This window comes from Anoplopoma fimbria, chromosome 17 (assembly GCF_027596085.1).
Source record: "Anoplopoma fimbria isolate UVic2021 breed Golden Eagle Sablefish chromosome 17, Afim_UVic_2022, whole genome shotgun sequence".
NCBI lineage: Eukaryota > Metazoa > Chordata > Actinopteri > Perciformes > Anoplopomatidae > Anoplopoma > Anoplopoma fimbria.
Window position 1 is genome coordinate 19,718,558 of NC_072465.1, and position 16,881 is coordinate 19,735,438.

At 37.5% G+C, this 16,881-nt stretch overlaps 1 protein-coding gene across 1 annotated transcript; it reads right to left on the bottom strand.

The window, feature by feature from the left end:
* Positions 1-1,381: 1,381 nt before the first annotated feature.
* soat2 (sterol O-acyltransferase 2) lies at positions 1,382-16,526 on the bottom strand. The gene is made up of 16 exons (XM_054617336.1): positions 16,433-16,526; positions 14,264-14,403; positions 13,551-13,609; positions 12,486-12,625; positions 12,326-12,379; positions 11,456-11,563; positions 10,352-10,634; positions 8,675-8,750; positions 7,640-7,724; positions 6,849-6,894; positions 6,411-6,540; positions 5,874-5,971; positions 4,965-5,063; positions 4,650-4,785; positions 3,958-4,103; positions 1,382-2,915 (listed from the first exon to the last, which is right to left on the bottom strand). Exons 2-16 carry the CDS (start codon positions 14,340-14,342, stop codon positions 2,859-2,861), a joined length of 1,596 nt encoding a protein of 531 aa, XP_054473311.1. The 5' UTR covers positions 14,343-14,403; positions 16,433-16,526; the 3' UTR covers positions 1,382-2,858.
* Between the last annotated feature and the right edge of the window lie 355 nt (positions 16,527-16,881).

The following is a 16,881-nucleotide window of genomic DNA, read 5'->3' on the forward strand; positions in this document are numbered from 1 at the left end:
AGATATTTCAGACCAGTGCTAAAAGATGAGTGAATAATTAGTTTGTCAGATGGCCAGAAACAAAACTCTAAATGATTAACAATGTTGTTCCATTTCTCCTGCATGTGTAAAAAGGCAAGTGTTTTCTAAATCAACTTCAAATGTTGTTTTTTGATGACCTGACTTCTATTCCCCTAAAGTGGCCAAATTGGCTTTAATAATGGACATTAAGGTACATTTTATTTCTGCAAATATTTCCTCTCCACCCCTGTACGCAGAAAAGATTCAAATTGGATCAGCAACGTGGCTCATTAATGGCTGACAGACTGTAGACAAGCCATCAAACAAATAAAACATGTGACAGTCTATTTCATGTATAAGTTAAAAGAAAAGTTATAGATAAAAAAGATGTCAAATTAAAAAGAAAATACAAAAAAAATGATGATTTTATTTTCAAGTACTACATTTGATGAATTATGTCAAACGTAAACACAAATATATTAAGTTCTACTATTCACACTGCCTCTAAAACTACCTGTCCTGCTGTTCCTCTATGAGCTGCCATGGTATTACAGTATATCAGTTTACAGAGCATTACATCACTAATGCAAACACTGTACCAATGTTAATCCTCTTCCTCCTGTATGACTTCAGAGGGACGTGGCAGGCAGACAAACAGAGGCTTTGTGGCAGACTGATAAGACGCTGCACAACCTCTGGTTGGTTGGTTGGTAAAGGTACCTGCTCTCCCAACCAATCACTGTCATCTGAATGTCAACCAGGGCAGGATTAAACATGCAACACACGCTGCAGGCCGAGTGCCCTCACTGTGGAAGAGCTTGCTCAAATTTGTCACTGATTTCACCCATCTTCTGTGAAATGTTTGCTACAATCATGTCCAGATTTCTTATAAATATAGCAGGGAAAAAGACTTTATTTGCAGATAATTCTGAGTTTCTGAGGGTTTATCAATACAATTTAAATACATTTAATAATTTAAATATTTTTTTCCAGGAAGGTTAAGAAACGAAGATAGCTTATAACTTAAAAAATGTACAGTACAGTAACTATTAACCCCGTTAATTATATTGTGTATGACATTTTGTACATGTGCATTAATTATGGAGATTGGGGCGGCTGTGGTGTAGTGGAGAGCAAGGTAGTTCTCCAATCAGAGGATCGGTGGTTCGATACCCGGCTTCGGCAGTCGATGTGTCCTTGGGCAAGACACTTAACCCCAAGTTGCTCCCGAAGACTTGCCATCGGTGTGGACTGGATGATGAATGTTAGTTAGAGTCTGATGGTGGCACCTTGCATGGTAGCCTGTCATCAGTGTGTGAATGGGTGAATGATATGTAATATACTACTGATTGTAAGTCGCTTTGGATAAAAGCGTCTGCTAAATGACTGTAATGTAATGTAATGTAATGAGCCGGGAGGCATTTAGCCTAGCGTAGCATTAAGACTGGTAACAGGGGGAAACAGTTACACTGACTCTGTCCAAAGAACCTACACGCATTTCTAAAGGTCACTCATTTCCATACTGTATCCTGTTTGTTTTTTGTTTTTTTAAAATATTTTATTTTGCTTTTTCAAGGACAAAAACATTGACACATGGCACGTAGCCACTAAATAATAAATTACAGTACAAAGCCAGCAAGACAACAAACAAACAACTCAAACTCAAGGTAAAAAAACAACAACAAAAATGACCATAAAATTATATAACTAAACAAACATTGAGAGACAGAGGACAGCATCTCGTACCAAGGATCAGGTATTCAATCACAACCCCATTACAAGATTAACAAAAGACACTATCTGTTTGGTGTGATGGGAAATTTCCCATATAACCCAAAAAGGGTTGCCATATGTTGTAAAATGTTTTACTCTTATTTCCTAACCAATAAGTTATTTTCTCTAAAGGTATACAACTATTCATTTCAGGGAGCCACATTCCAATTGAGACAGGTACAACTGATTTCCATTTTAAGGCAATACATTTTTTAGCAAATATCCTATTCGTTTTAACCCGTACACAGAATATTTGCACTCTCAAAACGTTCTCAAGCTACTTGTTGATTAATGTGCAACAGTGTTTACAGTGTGATGTTCAATCAACACATGAAAAAAACCCACTGTCCATTACAATCATTTTTTAAAGAAAGTTTGGTAACTCTTTCTATGATTCCCATGCTCATAATGCTTAAAAAATACTGCTTAAAGCAATGTATACTTATAAGCACTCATAAATATTAATAATGCTTTATGACAGTGATAATAACACATTATAACGTATTTTTTTAATGACTTAAAAGATGCAAGTATCATAATACTATAATAATATTATAAGTCAAAGCGGTCATTGTTTGCTTTAAGTAAAGTAAAAATATATCATTAACTATGCAAGAACACACAAAACATTGTACATTTGTTTTACTTCACTTAAAGCAGAGAATGACCACTTAGAGCAACTTATAATTGCATTATAAAACATTATAATTAATTATATTAATGTTATTGCTATGAATGTTGTTATAAAGCATTCTGACGATGTATTACTTATTTATAACTATAAATATACACTGATTTAATCAGATAATAAGGCATCATAACTATGTTTAAAAACGTAATAAGAAGTGATCTGAATAATTCAGGGGTGAGTTATCAGCGACATACGGATCACAATACATCTGAAAAACAACATAAAGATAAAAACAAAACAAAAAATCTTCACAAAATAAAAGCAGAAAATCGTGTATGTATATTTGCATGTCTGTCAAGTTCCTTGCTCTCTCCTGTGTTCAGTCCATCAGGATTTTGAGACCTCCATACTCCATACTCATTGTTCATCCATCCAGCCAAGGAGAAAGGCTTCATCAGCTCTGGTAGCTGCAGGACCACGATCGAGGCGTCACAAACTCCCAGAAGCCATTCTGTTGGGACGGAGAAGAAGTATTGGTCTAAATATGGGGAAATTATCGCTAATCCTTTTATACATTTCATCAGTTCATAATCTAATTTAAAGGATGTCAATTCTTTTTTTAGACAGCAGTTGTGTGTGTTAAGCCATTGTGTGTCTGAATGACCCCACTGGCTCTAGAGGATGACTTATGCCTAATAAGTATGTTAAGTACATCTGGGCCCATCTGTCTGTCAGGCAAATCCTTCACATCTGTGACTTCATCAAACGTTGAATACATGTCAGAGTTTTACAAACCGACACATGTGACTCTCCAACATGGGCTTATGTCTGTAAGTTGGGTGTGTCTCTTTAGGAACAAGTTTACGCACTTCATATGTATGTTAACACGCAGCCACGTAGGTCTGTGTAGTAACAGATGCTCATGAATGACTGGAGATAAGAACAGACAAAGCCAGGATGATGAAACAGTGAGGAGTTAGTCAGATTCATCTGGTTACTGACGTCTGTACCATGTCCAATAACAAAGTGCTAAGGTACCAGTCATGTGATGTACCTATGTAGTATGTATTTCTTTTTGTACTTTAGTGTATTTCTTTGTATTTGAAGTTCATTCACACACTGGCCTATTTTCCATATAAGTATCTCAGAAAAAGGGGTCAAAGTGCCGTCTAAAGACGTCAGTGAGTGCAGCACGCTACAAACAAACTGCTGTTTCTGTTACAATCCTCACACATGCTATCACATGGTGTCTGTTTATGTATCTGCAGCTTTGTTTATCTAAATGATGTTGACGTGTTTCAATAATGGGATAGTTGTTCAAGCCTTCAAACAACATAATAAATATCTCACAGTATAGTGACATATTGTCTTCATATCTTCTTCATAAATTGCACTTCCTGTCAGGTTTTATTGATTTGAAATAAGCAGGTCTGGTACCAAAAAACCCAAATCATCCACATATGAAAAAATGAATTAAACAAGCTTAAGTCTGATCATGGAATTGCTTTCGGCCTCTCCAGTACCAGCAGTAAACATGTAGGTGGAGTACATACCCCTGTCCGAGGGCAGTGGATCTGAGCGTACCACTCCTGGCAGTACAGACACACCTGGACACCCTGACCGAGGAAGAGACACGCCCACATGATGACGTTGAACACGGGGCTCTGTCGCTTGTCGTTCATGGTAAAGTTGAAGACCACTAGGAGAGGGCGACATGAGGGATTGTTGTTTTCGATGATTGTTTTTGTTTCTGTGTGTAAGCTATCTGAAGTTAAACAGTTCATCTGCCTGGGATATATGCTTCCAAGCACTGGGAAAAATAGTTAGAGCATGCATAGCAATTTTATTAGATTACAACTTATTAATACCCAGAGGAAGAGGACGCAATGCAGAAGTGTGCTCTCTTGAAATATAAGCAGAGCTGTCCCCTGAAAACAACTTCTAAATGTGAGTGAATAATAGCTGATTTTGACTTTGAAGGCTTGAAGGCACAGTCCAGAATTTAGGTGGCGACATTTACATATTTTTAATAAGCCATAATATTCAGAGACAGTGTTTTAATTTCAGCAACGATATAATGAGGAGGACAAGCAACAATCTCTTTTTCACTCTCCATCCTATTTTCTTCCTCTATTTAAAAGGCATCTATGTTATCAAAAGCTTTCTCCCAGCAGCACCGAATACCAATCATTTCTGTTTATATCGGTGTGAAGATTCTTCCCTGAATAATGAACGTGACCCTCACCTCCAAAGCAGGCAAAGAGACAGAACATGACGGGATAGAAGAAGCCGAATCCCATGCCCAAGGCGTACTCATGGACAACAGCAGAGACGATGAACACGGAGAGCATGGCAGCTGTTCGGAATCTCCTTTTCGACAGCTGCAGGGATCAGAGAGAGAAAAGGGCTCAATGTTCAGAGGTCAGGCTGGTTCAGCGGGGTATTACAGGACTACTATACACACTTCATCATGCGACATGCTACTGATTACATTATTTTGTTTTGTTTGATATGATCTATTGTATGTATTGTAGTTTTTGTGTGTTGGCACTCTGCTCACCCAGAGGAAGTCTCTGTATCCGTAGTAATAGAGCCAGTCGTGAACCACGACGTTCCACGTACGGTAATAGTTGGCGAAAGACGTTGAGTTCCACCAGTCCTGGAAAATCAACACAGGGTTGTGAAATGAGTGTTTGGATCAAAGTAAACACAGAATAGATAGGCATCACTTACATTTTGGCGTCTGAATAACACTGAGAGGACTGCTGTCAAATAAGTTATACTGGTGTTTTTATAATTCAAAATGGTGAGAACCAAGACTGACTAATCTTCTTAAATGAAATATGGCTTTAAAATTCATCTAGAGTTTCTAGAGCTAATGGCACACGGTGCTTCCAACTATTTTCGAGTTAAACTGTTAGAACTAAGATTCTTTTTGCAAGATCTCATTTGATGTAAACTTTATCTTTTGTTCGTAATGACTAAAAAATTAAAATATTCCAGCTAAAACCTTGCTCAGGGTGAAAGTTCAAGTGATTGTCACAGTCCAACCTCTTTTAAACAGATAAGTGGTGTCAGGTGCACATAATTATTGTTTAAATGAAACCTTTTCATAGTTAGGCCACCTAGAGCATATTTTAAGAAAACTGTGCCGTATTATTGTCACAAAAAAACCTCACTGTTATTGTACATCAATCAATCTGACAGTTGAAATTGAATCACAACTTGCAGCAACACATCAGTCAAAGCACGAGATCACACAAACTAAGTCAGGGCTTGTTCAGCGGCAAACTGTATCAACAGAATATAACGACAGAAAAGTTAAACTGTTTAGGGACCATCAGGCTGCCCTGCAGGAAAACTCACTCGACATTAATCAAAATTTCCCCATCTGGAAAAGCAAGCACATCTGAAAAATAATGTCTTCACAGGAGAGATGATGCCACACAAAATCAGCCACGACACACACCTTGTAAAACATTCTGTCAGCAAAACGCAGCAGCTCCCCGAAGAGGTTGAGCCAGCAGTGCAGGAAGGAAAAGAAACACAGCAGAAGGAGCATTATACCTGAGACAGAGAAAGAGAGAGAGAGAGAGAGAGAGAGAGAGAGAGAGAGAAAGTTTATGAGGAACACTTTTATTCTAGGCACTGCTCCCAGCTTTCTCGTAAGACTTGTACTGTGACACTGATGCTCTTATATCAGCACTTCAAAAAGCTATTCACTTAAACAGAGTGATAAACATGCCAGGCTTTAATACCTCCATCTGATTGTATAATATCATCTTTAATTTTATCAATGACTTTAAAACACTAGAGACTTGTTTCCCTTTATTTCCATATTGAGTGATACTTTAACCAGCGCTGACTCACACGGATAAGAGACAATAGAGGTTGTAAAATGAACTTTAATTAACATGTTTGTTTTACACGAGACTTCCTTTTTAATATGGCTTTGAAAATCTTCCAGAATAAGTTCCACGTAGGTGGAAAGTAGAACGTACAGTACCTGGTAATATTGAGTGGAACACAGCCAAAACCATCGATCGTTTATTAAACGGCTGGTTGGTCTTAGGTCTGAAGACGGGCACACAGAGGCGGACCAGGATGAAATATCCGTAAAACAGGCATCCTAAGATCTGTAAATTAAGTTAAAAGGAAATTAAATGTAGGGCACACTCGAGAATCAGCACACAAAAACTGGAGATCATGGTGTGATCTAAGGCATGACAGATTAAAGCTATTAAGCAACTGTAGTTTATGATCGCTGCAGATTATCACACAATACACAAGAGCTATTAGCACTTCTAGGTCAGATCCTTTCTAGGTCATTAACCCCTCATATATCTTCTTCGTTTTCTTACACAATCTTAAGTAATCCAACTGAAGGGTGATAAATGTAAAAATGACATGAACTCTCAAACGTCTTAATAAAGTTTCATCTTACCATGCCAAGTGTGGTGCCGACATACTTCCATCTTATGTGGGTATTCCTACAAAGAGCATACAGGATGTCACTACTACACAAATGTTTCCTGTGACATTGTGTTGCTTCACATTTAGCTTTTCTTATATATGGTATTTCTCAGTATGATGTAGTTTTTAGACACATATAGGCCTCTTTCACAGCAAACATCTTTGTTTGTCATGGTAGGAAAAGCACTTAAGTAATTACTATTTACAGTGTGCTAGTGAAACAACATGGACTATACCAGGACCCTAAAATAAAAAAACAGTCATTATAATAGTTTCTATAAATGGTATTCTATATACATTAATATAGCAGCACATTTTTCATGTGAAGATATAGTTTATTAATGTTTACTTGAGCAGAGAATTAATTGCTTTCCCTCTGTTTGTTGTCATCCAAACTTGTTATCCTAAACTTTTGTTTACATAGTTGGGCTGGCCGCTCGCTACCTCATGGCCGCCGCTCTGCACTGTGCCTTTATGGCGGTTACAGGTTATAAGTTAATGCCACCATGATTGAAGGCGTGGTCACAGAAACGTGACAATAGATATGATCAGAATTTTGCAACAAGCCCTTTTTGCGTCTGCGACATGCCAAAATGTCATACTTGAAAAAGGCCTGATAAGGAATCTAAAACACTTTGCTTCAGCATTTTGTTGTCTTGTAGCAATGTCAGTTGCACTCATGTGACTGTATTATCTCTATTAAAAATAAAACAATGAAAGATAAGAGCAAATTATCTAGGTCAAAGGGACAATATGTCTTACCGAGGATATGATTCCCTGTAGATGAGTGTTGGACAGAAGAGGAAGTACAGATAGCTGGAAAATGTTGGGGATCTTGGAATTTCTCCTGAAAAGCAAAGACAATTCAGTGAGTTTGACTATGAAATGGAGGGTCCAGTTTATAGTCCTAAAATATGTCAGATAAATATCTTTTAGCATTCTCAACTTCCCTTGAGTGATTAAAAAAAAGTTTTCTTTAAAGGTTTTGGTTGTTATAGTTATTACATTACATTACATTACATTACAGTCATTTAGCAGTTATAATCTAAGGTCTGTGATCAGACAAAAGCTTCTCTTTAAATTTCTCTTGTTTCATTATGTGACATAATACCAGCCATTAACAGCTCCATCTGTGTACACTTTAGCTTTAGTGTGCCTTTATGTAGGGTCATGCTAACAAATGTCTGCCTTTATTAAACAGTAGTGGATTTATCACAAAATCGTTAAGCCATTATGTGAAACTGTCTGCCTAAAAGCTTCTAATCTCTTTTGCTGAATTATTAGCTGTACTCAAGCACCAACTTTACATAATGATAATTAAAAATATTAAAACATTGCTGATTTGTAAAAAAAATATTTGACAGAGTTTGCGAAAATCTGTGTTAAAAAAAGGAACTTATTTTCAATCTCATTCGAAAACCACATTAGAACCACAGGCGCTTCTATGAAGCTATTTTCTGCCTGCTTTTACAGTTTTAATCAGGACTATACAGTTTTCTCCTGCAGGGATTTTACTGTGAAAAACTATGACTTTTGCAGTAAAAGTTTCTAGAGACACATTCTTTTGCACAAGCAGACTTTCACAATAGGCTCTCATGGGGCTGCACACACTTGAGGTTATTTATTGCATGTGGGTTTATTCATTGTTAGTTTTAACTTTAGCATGAATCATTAGGGTAGTGACCTGCTGAGGTCCGTTTTAGTCATTTTTCTCTGGTGTCTGGGGAGTGTCACTGTGAGTAATGATACTGCCGAAGGAATAAATACACCTGACATCAATAAAATTCAGCACAGTACCTTCCTTTGGTGTATTCTTCATAATAACAGGAACGGTTTCTCTCATGAACGAGTAGCTCTTCATCACGAATCGAATCTGGGAAAAATTGATACAGGTTTTATGTGAAGAGAGACACAATGCATCGATTCAAACAGCTTCACTGTCTGTCTTTATTGCATGAATTGACAAGGTGTCTGTAGTGAACAACCTACATCTATTGTGGCCTCTATCTCATGTTTCTGTTTGTGTATATCAACCCAATGATACATTATTTAGCTCACTTCTCTAATTAATCATGAGGAAGTACACCAACGTGGAACTGCATATCATGACAAAAACAGAGCTGGAGAACTAATTTATCATTTTAGCCTGCCAAAAACTGAAGTTCAGACATGATGCGTCATCAATCTGCATACAGCAAAGTACAACTCACTCTTTTTGTGCCATTTAGTAAAGTCTAAAATCTATATTATACACTTTATATGAGACGGACGGTTTCAGAATTATAATTAGACTGATTGGTCACAGCTCAGATGAAGATCAGGCCCAGGTTACCCAAAATCGCCTCAGCCATGGGATTATCTCACTTCATCCAAATTGATCATAGTACTAAAACAGTTTTGGAAAACTGGGGCCGCAGTGATGATGAAGATGAGAAGGTATTACAGTTTGCATCTGTGATGTTTAAACGTTGGCTACACTGAGATCTACTTTCTCATTTGATGCCTTTCCAGCTGGAAGACTACCATCTCATATCGAAATGTTCTTGTTACTGCCAATGAAGGGCTGCTTTTATAATTTGGATTTCCAATGAATATAATTTATCTACAGTCCAGGGTGTTTCTAGCACAGGACGTTCCTAAAAGGAGGTGATGCAGCAGTTCATACTGCAATAAAACACTTTAATCATACTGCAGGAGTTATTAAAATAAATGTGTTGCACTTTGTATCAACCTAGGACAAAGCTGCTAGATTTGCAAAAACTGACCTTCTTGTTATCTGAAATCACGAATGAAGTGCTCAATTCAGCTGTTCGGTTAAAGCAACATCCAATCACATTCACACCAGTGTACCAGTTGGCTTTTAGATTTACTTGTACTCTGTTAATTTCTCATGTAAGCTCTGCTTGCTGCCACATCTGCCTCCAACACCCAAACCTCCTCCATATGTGAGTTAAGTTTGGCATTGCTGTCTTGCTAATCTTTAATCATCAATCTCTAATTCAAGCATCACCACTCATATATAGATGGAGTGAACTAGTTTTGACTTTTATTTGTAACGTTTACTGTTCTATCGATTTCCCTCTTATTAGGTTCTTTGTATGTTGTCTCAGATTATATATTCATGCCTCTTGTCCATGTCCGCTATTCTATTCACTGATATGATGTCTTTCACACAGGTGACGACAGTAGGTAGTACATATATTAATATTTGATCTAACAATACATCGGCCAATATTCACACATAAGAGTTTGGTAATCAAGTATTGTGACCAAGATATGACTTCAGCAGGATATTTTGCACTTAAAAAATAAACAGTTCAGTGCACTCTGGTGGACATAAGTAATAGAGTCATGGTTTATAAATAACACATTTTTGGCATTTCTTTGTTGCATTTTTTGTTACAAATCAGAAAACAATAAATAAATAAAAATAAATAAATGTGGCAGCATTTATTCCTCAAACGAAACACTCACCTGCTCCAGAATCACAATCAACCGCGAGGCTGGTGGCAGCTGGTAGTGTACAGCCACATAGATGGGGAACAGTCCCAGTACGCAGGTCTGAACTGCAGACAGGGCCAGGCCCGTCCCGAGAGACAGCCCCAACTTAGAGGGGAAGCTGTGGTACAAAGATCCCCAGAACACCATGGTGGAGTAGGGAACGAGCAGCGTGTAGACAAACATCACAGCCCAGGCCCAGGTGACCGTCCCCAGCTTCCCAAAGGCAAAGAACAGCAGGTCGAACTCCAGGACCAACCTGAGATTCCATAAAAATTATTAATTATAATCATAACATGAAGGCAAATTAATATTATTATTAAGAAAGGCTTAAAGCTTATACATTTAGATGATGCACTCTACTTGCCACTGTGGTCAGTTTAAGCTTTGAACAGGTTTTTGAATAACCATTTTAATTACATTAAAGCTTGACTGGCTTTAATAACTGGCAGTCATAATTAAATGCATTGACTATTTTACCCATTACTTTCTCTGAAGAGTCCCCTCTGGTGATAACAGTAATAGATTTATAATACCCACTCACTGCAGCATGTCAAAGGGTTTGTTTGATTCAACACAGTCACCCATCCATTTTTCTGTCAACTGCGGGTGTATGTATCGAATAATTTGCACACAGTTGAGTTTCCCCGATAGTGAAACATAAGAATTAAACTCACAGCTCTACTTGACTGCAAACAACAACCGAATCATTACAGAGCTGCCCAAAGCAACGACAGAAATACTCGACGGGATTGATTGCTCTATCTTTCTGCTGCCAGATGAGCAGAGAGGCCGGCAGAGAAGGAGGGAGGGTCACAACAATAAGTGAAGGAGATAAGAAAGTTTTAAAAAGGCTTTGGGGTAATTGAGTTTCTATTAGTTCAGGGTCACAGGGTTTGAGACGTGCCATTGTCGTAAACACACCTCGACACACACACACACAAACACACACACACACACACACACACACACACACACACACACACACACACACACACACACACACACACACACACACACACACACACACACACACACACACACACACACACACACACAGAGACAGACAGACACACTGACCTGCCCTGGTCAATGAAGTCGACAGCCAGCGTGCTCAGGCAGAAGATGAGGAGAACGGCGATGAACATGTGGTAGATGGTCCTGATGTGGTTGATCTCAAACAGTTCACTGATGAAGAAGAGTAGAGCTGTTAATAAATTAGCTTTATATTGTGGACATGTTAATGCCTGTAGTGCTGTATACACATGTTAGAGTTCCTTTAATACAAAATACACACAAATATGACCATGGGAATATCTGAATGATTTGTATTTGCTACACAGCCATGTTTACAGCATGCGTTCCACAATAACATTGATCTTCCTTTAGATTCAGGTTGTCTAACAGGTTGTCTAACAGGTTGTATCGCTCCTTTCCAACTTATAATGCATGCATCTATATTTCTCAAACAGTTTCACCTTTCTTTCCCTCATGATGATTATTACTGTATATACATGAGGTCATAATCTGTCATTTAGGGACTGTACAAAATAAAGCTTTATTACAGTAAATAAGAACCTACAATAGGGGTTCCATTTAGTACTACCCTGAGCCTTCCACTTAGCACTTATTGTATTCGTATTAGTTTGTTGCACTTATTGTATTCGTATTAGTTTGTTTCTGCACTGTACTTTTGCTCTGGTTTATGCTCTTAGATGCCTGTTTAAGAAAGGAGATGCACTTATGACTTCTGGTGACTAGTAGTTCTCTTGAATACCTATGTTGAATACTTATTGTAAGTCGCTTTGGATAAAAGCGTCTGCTAAATGACTGTAATGTAATGTAATGTAATTTAAATATTGCAGATTTTGTAAAGATACCGATGAAAGCATTATAAATAAATAATATTTGGTCATGGTATATTGGAGAAGACTTGTCTTTCACACTTACTCCAACAGCGATGGCCTGTCCATAAACACTTTGCCGTCACCCATTCTCTGAGACCTAAAACAAACACAGACACACAAAGAGGATAAATATATATCTCCCAGATTAATGAGGAATAATATGAGCGCTAGTAACAGTTAGTCCTCTTCCTCCTCCTCATTACCTGGATGAGTGGTTTTTTGATGTATTTCCATTAACTGCTGGATGTAGTGGGGTAAAAGGCTGGACGGACTCAGTCAGAGCTTTGTCAAGTAAATCACTGAGCTGATGCTGGACCTGCTCCAGAACTTTCACCTTCACCTTCTACAAGACAGAGGAGAAAGAGCTTTCTCAACTTAAAGTCTACCTTTAATACAGCACAGGTTGCATCCCAAATTTGAAAAATAAAACTTTACGCTGTATCCTGTTTATCATGCACAGTCTTAGCTTTTGTATCAGCATTTTCAAGATTCATATATTTATGGTTTATTTGATAGAGACAGATATATATATACATAGACAAACTGAAGACAGCTACACGCCAAAAACGTTAAATAGTATATTGATACAATTACTAGTAAAAAAAATCTCATACACACAATCACTTAACAAGTAACATTTAAGTGAGATAAAGGGACTTGATTTTAGACAATGCACCTTGAATATCTTGTTAAGGGAAAAAAAACTACTTTTAAGCATTGCAGGATTATTATGACCCACAACAATTCCAAATACTAGTGAATGTATATGTACAGTATCACAGCAAAGGCTTTAAAATCTGTACACATACGACGTCCTCGCATTGCATACGGTTCAAGATCTCTTGTATCTTGAAAGGCCAACATTTTACATCTCATTTTATCTTATTTCAAGAAATCTTAACAACCAAGTTGTCACTTGTTCCAATGGCAGATTTAATTTACTTATTACAAGGAAAAACACCTTTCATTCATTATGTTTTTTCCCCTGGTAATCCAATCAAGGTATTAGACTGTGTTGAAGTGAATGCTAATTTGCAACACCCATCCCTAGAGGGGCTTTTATGATTCTAGGGGATTAGAACACTGAGGTAAAAGAAGGTTAGACAGAAAACAGCAGGATGCAATAAAGCAACCATATAAAAACATTACATTTAAAAGCTACACATGAGTACGGGTTTGTTGCTGAATTAACAAGGATAGATTGGTAGCGCTCAGTTTTGACTGTTTGGAAAGTTGAGGTACTGGCTGGAAGTGAAGTTATGAATTACCTGTGCATGTTTCTGCCACTGTTTAAGATTTTCCTCTTGTAAATTATCATGGTCTTCAGCTGCAGAGAGAAGAACATAAATTGCATAAATATAACATATAGCACCTGAATTAATATCCAACTAATAAAATTACTACTTTAATTAATAAAAACATCCCTGCTCTACCTGGCTTATGGTTCATTAGGGTGTGTGTGTGTGTGTGTGTGTGTGTGTGTGTGTGTGTGTGTGTGTGTGTGTGTGTGTGTGTGTGTGTGTGTGTGTGTGTGTGTGTGTGTGTGTGTGTGTGTGTGTGTGTGTGTGTGTGTGTGTGTGTGTGTCTTTGTGGCTGTGTTTTGATGTTTTGGTTTTTATTGCTGTGGGGTTTGATGAATACTTGTGTATATATATATTTATGTTGTTTATGCTACCTTTGTTCTTATGCTCACGTCTATAAAGTATCTTTATTTTTTCATCTTTTAATGGAAAGCACTTTGATTTTACGTGTAATGAAATGTGCTTTATTGGTAAAAGTCCAATTGCCATTCAGAGCAAAACTAAGGATTCATTTTAAATTTAACCAAACATATTTTTTTTCTTGCTACCACCTTCCAAAAACAAATACTGCATTTATTGAAATTGAAATGAGTCTCTAAGTAATTGCACAAACACTAATACAAACCAAGAAAAAAAAATTCTATAAAAAGATGAGCATGTAAATATAGTATTGGCCATACCATGACCAGAGGTTTCATCTGACTGACTGGCCTTGACGTTTCTGTGCGACAGTCCGTTAGGGGGCTCTGCAGTCGTCATGGTTACCAAAGGACCACGCTGCAACACTTAGGAGTCTCTACTTGGACTCAGGTGGACAATCCTGTGCATAAAGAAGTTGTAGGTTAGTCTCACACACGGTCTTTTGCTTCCCCGAGGATAAATGATAACGTCTGATGGCACATTGTGATATGTGACTGATTATTGCAGCCAGGTCTGTATTTGCCCAATCTAGCCTGTTGTTTATTGGTCCGATAAGGATTAGAGAACATTACAGGTGACCTCTTTGACGTTACTCACAATAGTTTGGATCCACACATGGCTTAGATCTGTGTTATAACCCCAGTAAGTGATGTCAAATCACGGTGCGTTTAAGAGCAGTGACATCACAGGACAGATGTGCAACATGCTCGAAACTTTCAACATCTGGACGGCAATGCAGTAAGTTTTTTTTAACCCTGTTATTCACTGTGAATTTACCCTTTTTTGAGGCCTGTCGTTGTGAAACTGAGAATATTGAACTATAAATTGAGAGATTAAATGAGGTCACAGGCCCGTTGCTGGCAGGTTGCCTCATGCAAAAAAAGCATTAATATTCCTGATGAGCCTCAGTCCCGAAGAGGTGAGCTTTCTCGTGTGAATCCTAAACTGAAAATGTGCCCTATTTGAATGCAGACACATATCAGGGTCAGAGGATTTTGAACCGTAGTTACCCTACACTGCTTTTCCACAGCAAGAGTCACTTGAGGTCAAGTTAAACAATGTAAACAAATGACAAAGCCGGTCTCCCTAGTTCACACACTATAGATAAGATACACAGACGACTGACGGAGAAGTAAAAGACACAGAGTGACCTCATTTTATAATCCATGCTGTTTGATCATACTCAGTAGAAATGTCAACACAGCAGATAAACTCCGCACAGATACACAGATTATACATTATGTGGCTGCAGATGATGAGAAAGAGATGAAGAGAAACATGTTTTTTTTTTTATCCCATATCAGATTTAATGCCATAGTTATACATTTTGAGGGAGAGGGATCTTGCTTAAAAAAATCTGACTTTTTCATTGGCTTGTCCTCTTTTCTTCTTGCTCACTTGCAGCCAGTCTCACCTTCCTCTCATTTGCTTATAACTGACTTTCTGTTTGTAATGGGAAATAATGAATAATCAAGTTATAATTCCACCAACAGAATTTATTAATATTAATTAATCAATTTTATTAGACCTGTTAGAATAAAACATAATGCGGGTCTGATCACCCACATGACACTGGATTTGGGTTTATGGCTCACCTCCACCTCCACCGGCAGTTAAAATAAAATCCTGATTTGGACAAAGTGGAGTGTGGTAATAGCTAAGATTAGTGGTATGATAGCTTCAGGGAGTCTTAAAACCTGTAGTTATGTTTGCACTGATGATCATTGATTGGCCTGATTATTATATTATAGTATTATTTCCCCATTAGTGTCTTCACAACCACACTTAAACTAATGTTGATGATATCACTATTTCATATGAATTTTAGAAGATCATAGAAAGGACAATTTAATGATGTAATGCTAATCAAATGTCAGAGCCATATTTCAAGTATTAATTGAATAGATTAAAAAAGGCTTTCAATGAGAATTATAAGTCATCTTGAGCTCAACTGAGGTTTGGCTGAGGAACAAATCATCAAGGTTTATTGTAAGAAGCAATAAACATCTCAGGTCAAATTTTGAAATATGAACCTTTCAAATTGCTCCCTTGTACTTTACTTTACTTGGATGGTTTATAATTTAAAAAAGCAAATTACTGTAAAGTTAATGTTTTGCATTGTTGTATATTGTTTAAAAACATAAATTGAGTCAATCATAACTTCCCTTCACATAAATACTTTTAAGTGTTAAAAGAAAATCAACTTAAACCTTGTTATGATCGTTTTCTTTCAATACTGATGTATGAATACGAAACTTTTACTAACAATTTTCAGCAGGCACCGAGTTCACTCTTTTCAGTATTTTGTCATTTTCTAAATTCTAGATATAAACTGTGGGATTAAAACCATAAAAGTGACAGATGTCAGATACTCAAGTCAGGAAGACATCCACGAGAAACATTTGTCATTGTGTTAGATTTGTACTCACACAGACTTCCAGCCTCGACGCTCAGTCAGCGGTCTACAGTCTGAGACGCAGTGTGTCAACTGATGATCTCTGCTGAGGGAATGTGTTTATAAGTACGTCTGTGTGCTCTCCTTTTCCTCTGCTGCTATTTTGCACTTTGCCCCTTTGGCTCCTGGCCCTCGGTAGGACGGGTCCACCTTCACCTCCTCTACTGGATATATGAGGTCATGCAGCAGAGCAGTGGAGTTTGTCCTGAAGTTTAGTCTGTTCACAGAAAATGACCTATTGCAAAATGTATTCATAGCATTATTGATTTTTCACTCTTGATTTGTATGCTCTTTCTCCTTGGCATAGCGGAATATGTTTGTAAAGTGTGTGCAACATCCAGGTCAAAGATTTTCTGCAACTACTGAATGAATGTCAAGGCAAAAACATTTAATAGCTTCTTATGAAGAACTTCAAAATATGAA

Coding starts and splice junctions, on each gene's coding strand:
- soat2 (XM_054617336.1), bottom strand. CDS start 14,342: ATGACGACTGCAGAGCCCCCTAACGGACTGTCGCACAGAAACGTCAAG. Junction 5,064..5,873: donor CTGACAGAATGTTTTACAAG/GTGTGTGTCGTG, acceptor TTGATTTTCCAG/GACTGGTGGAACTCAACGTC. Junction 4,786..4,964: donor GATACAGAGACTTCCTCTGG/GTGAGCAGAGTG, acceptor TGATCCCTGCAG/CTGTCGAAAAGGAGATTCCG.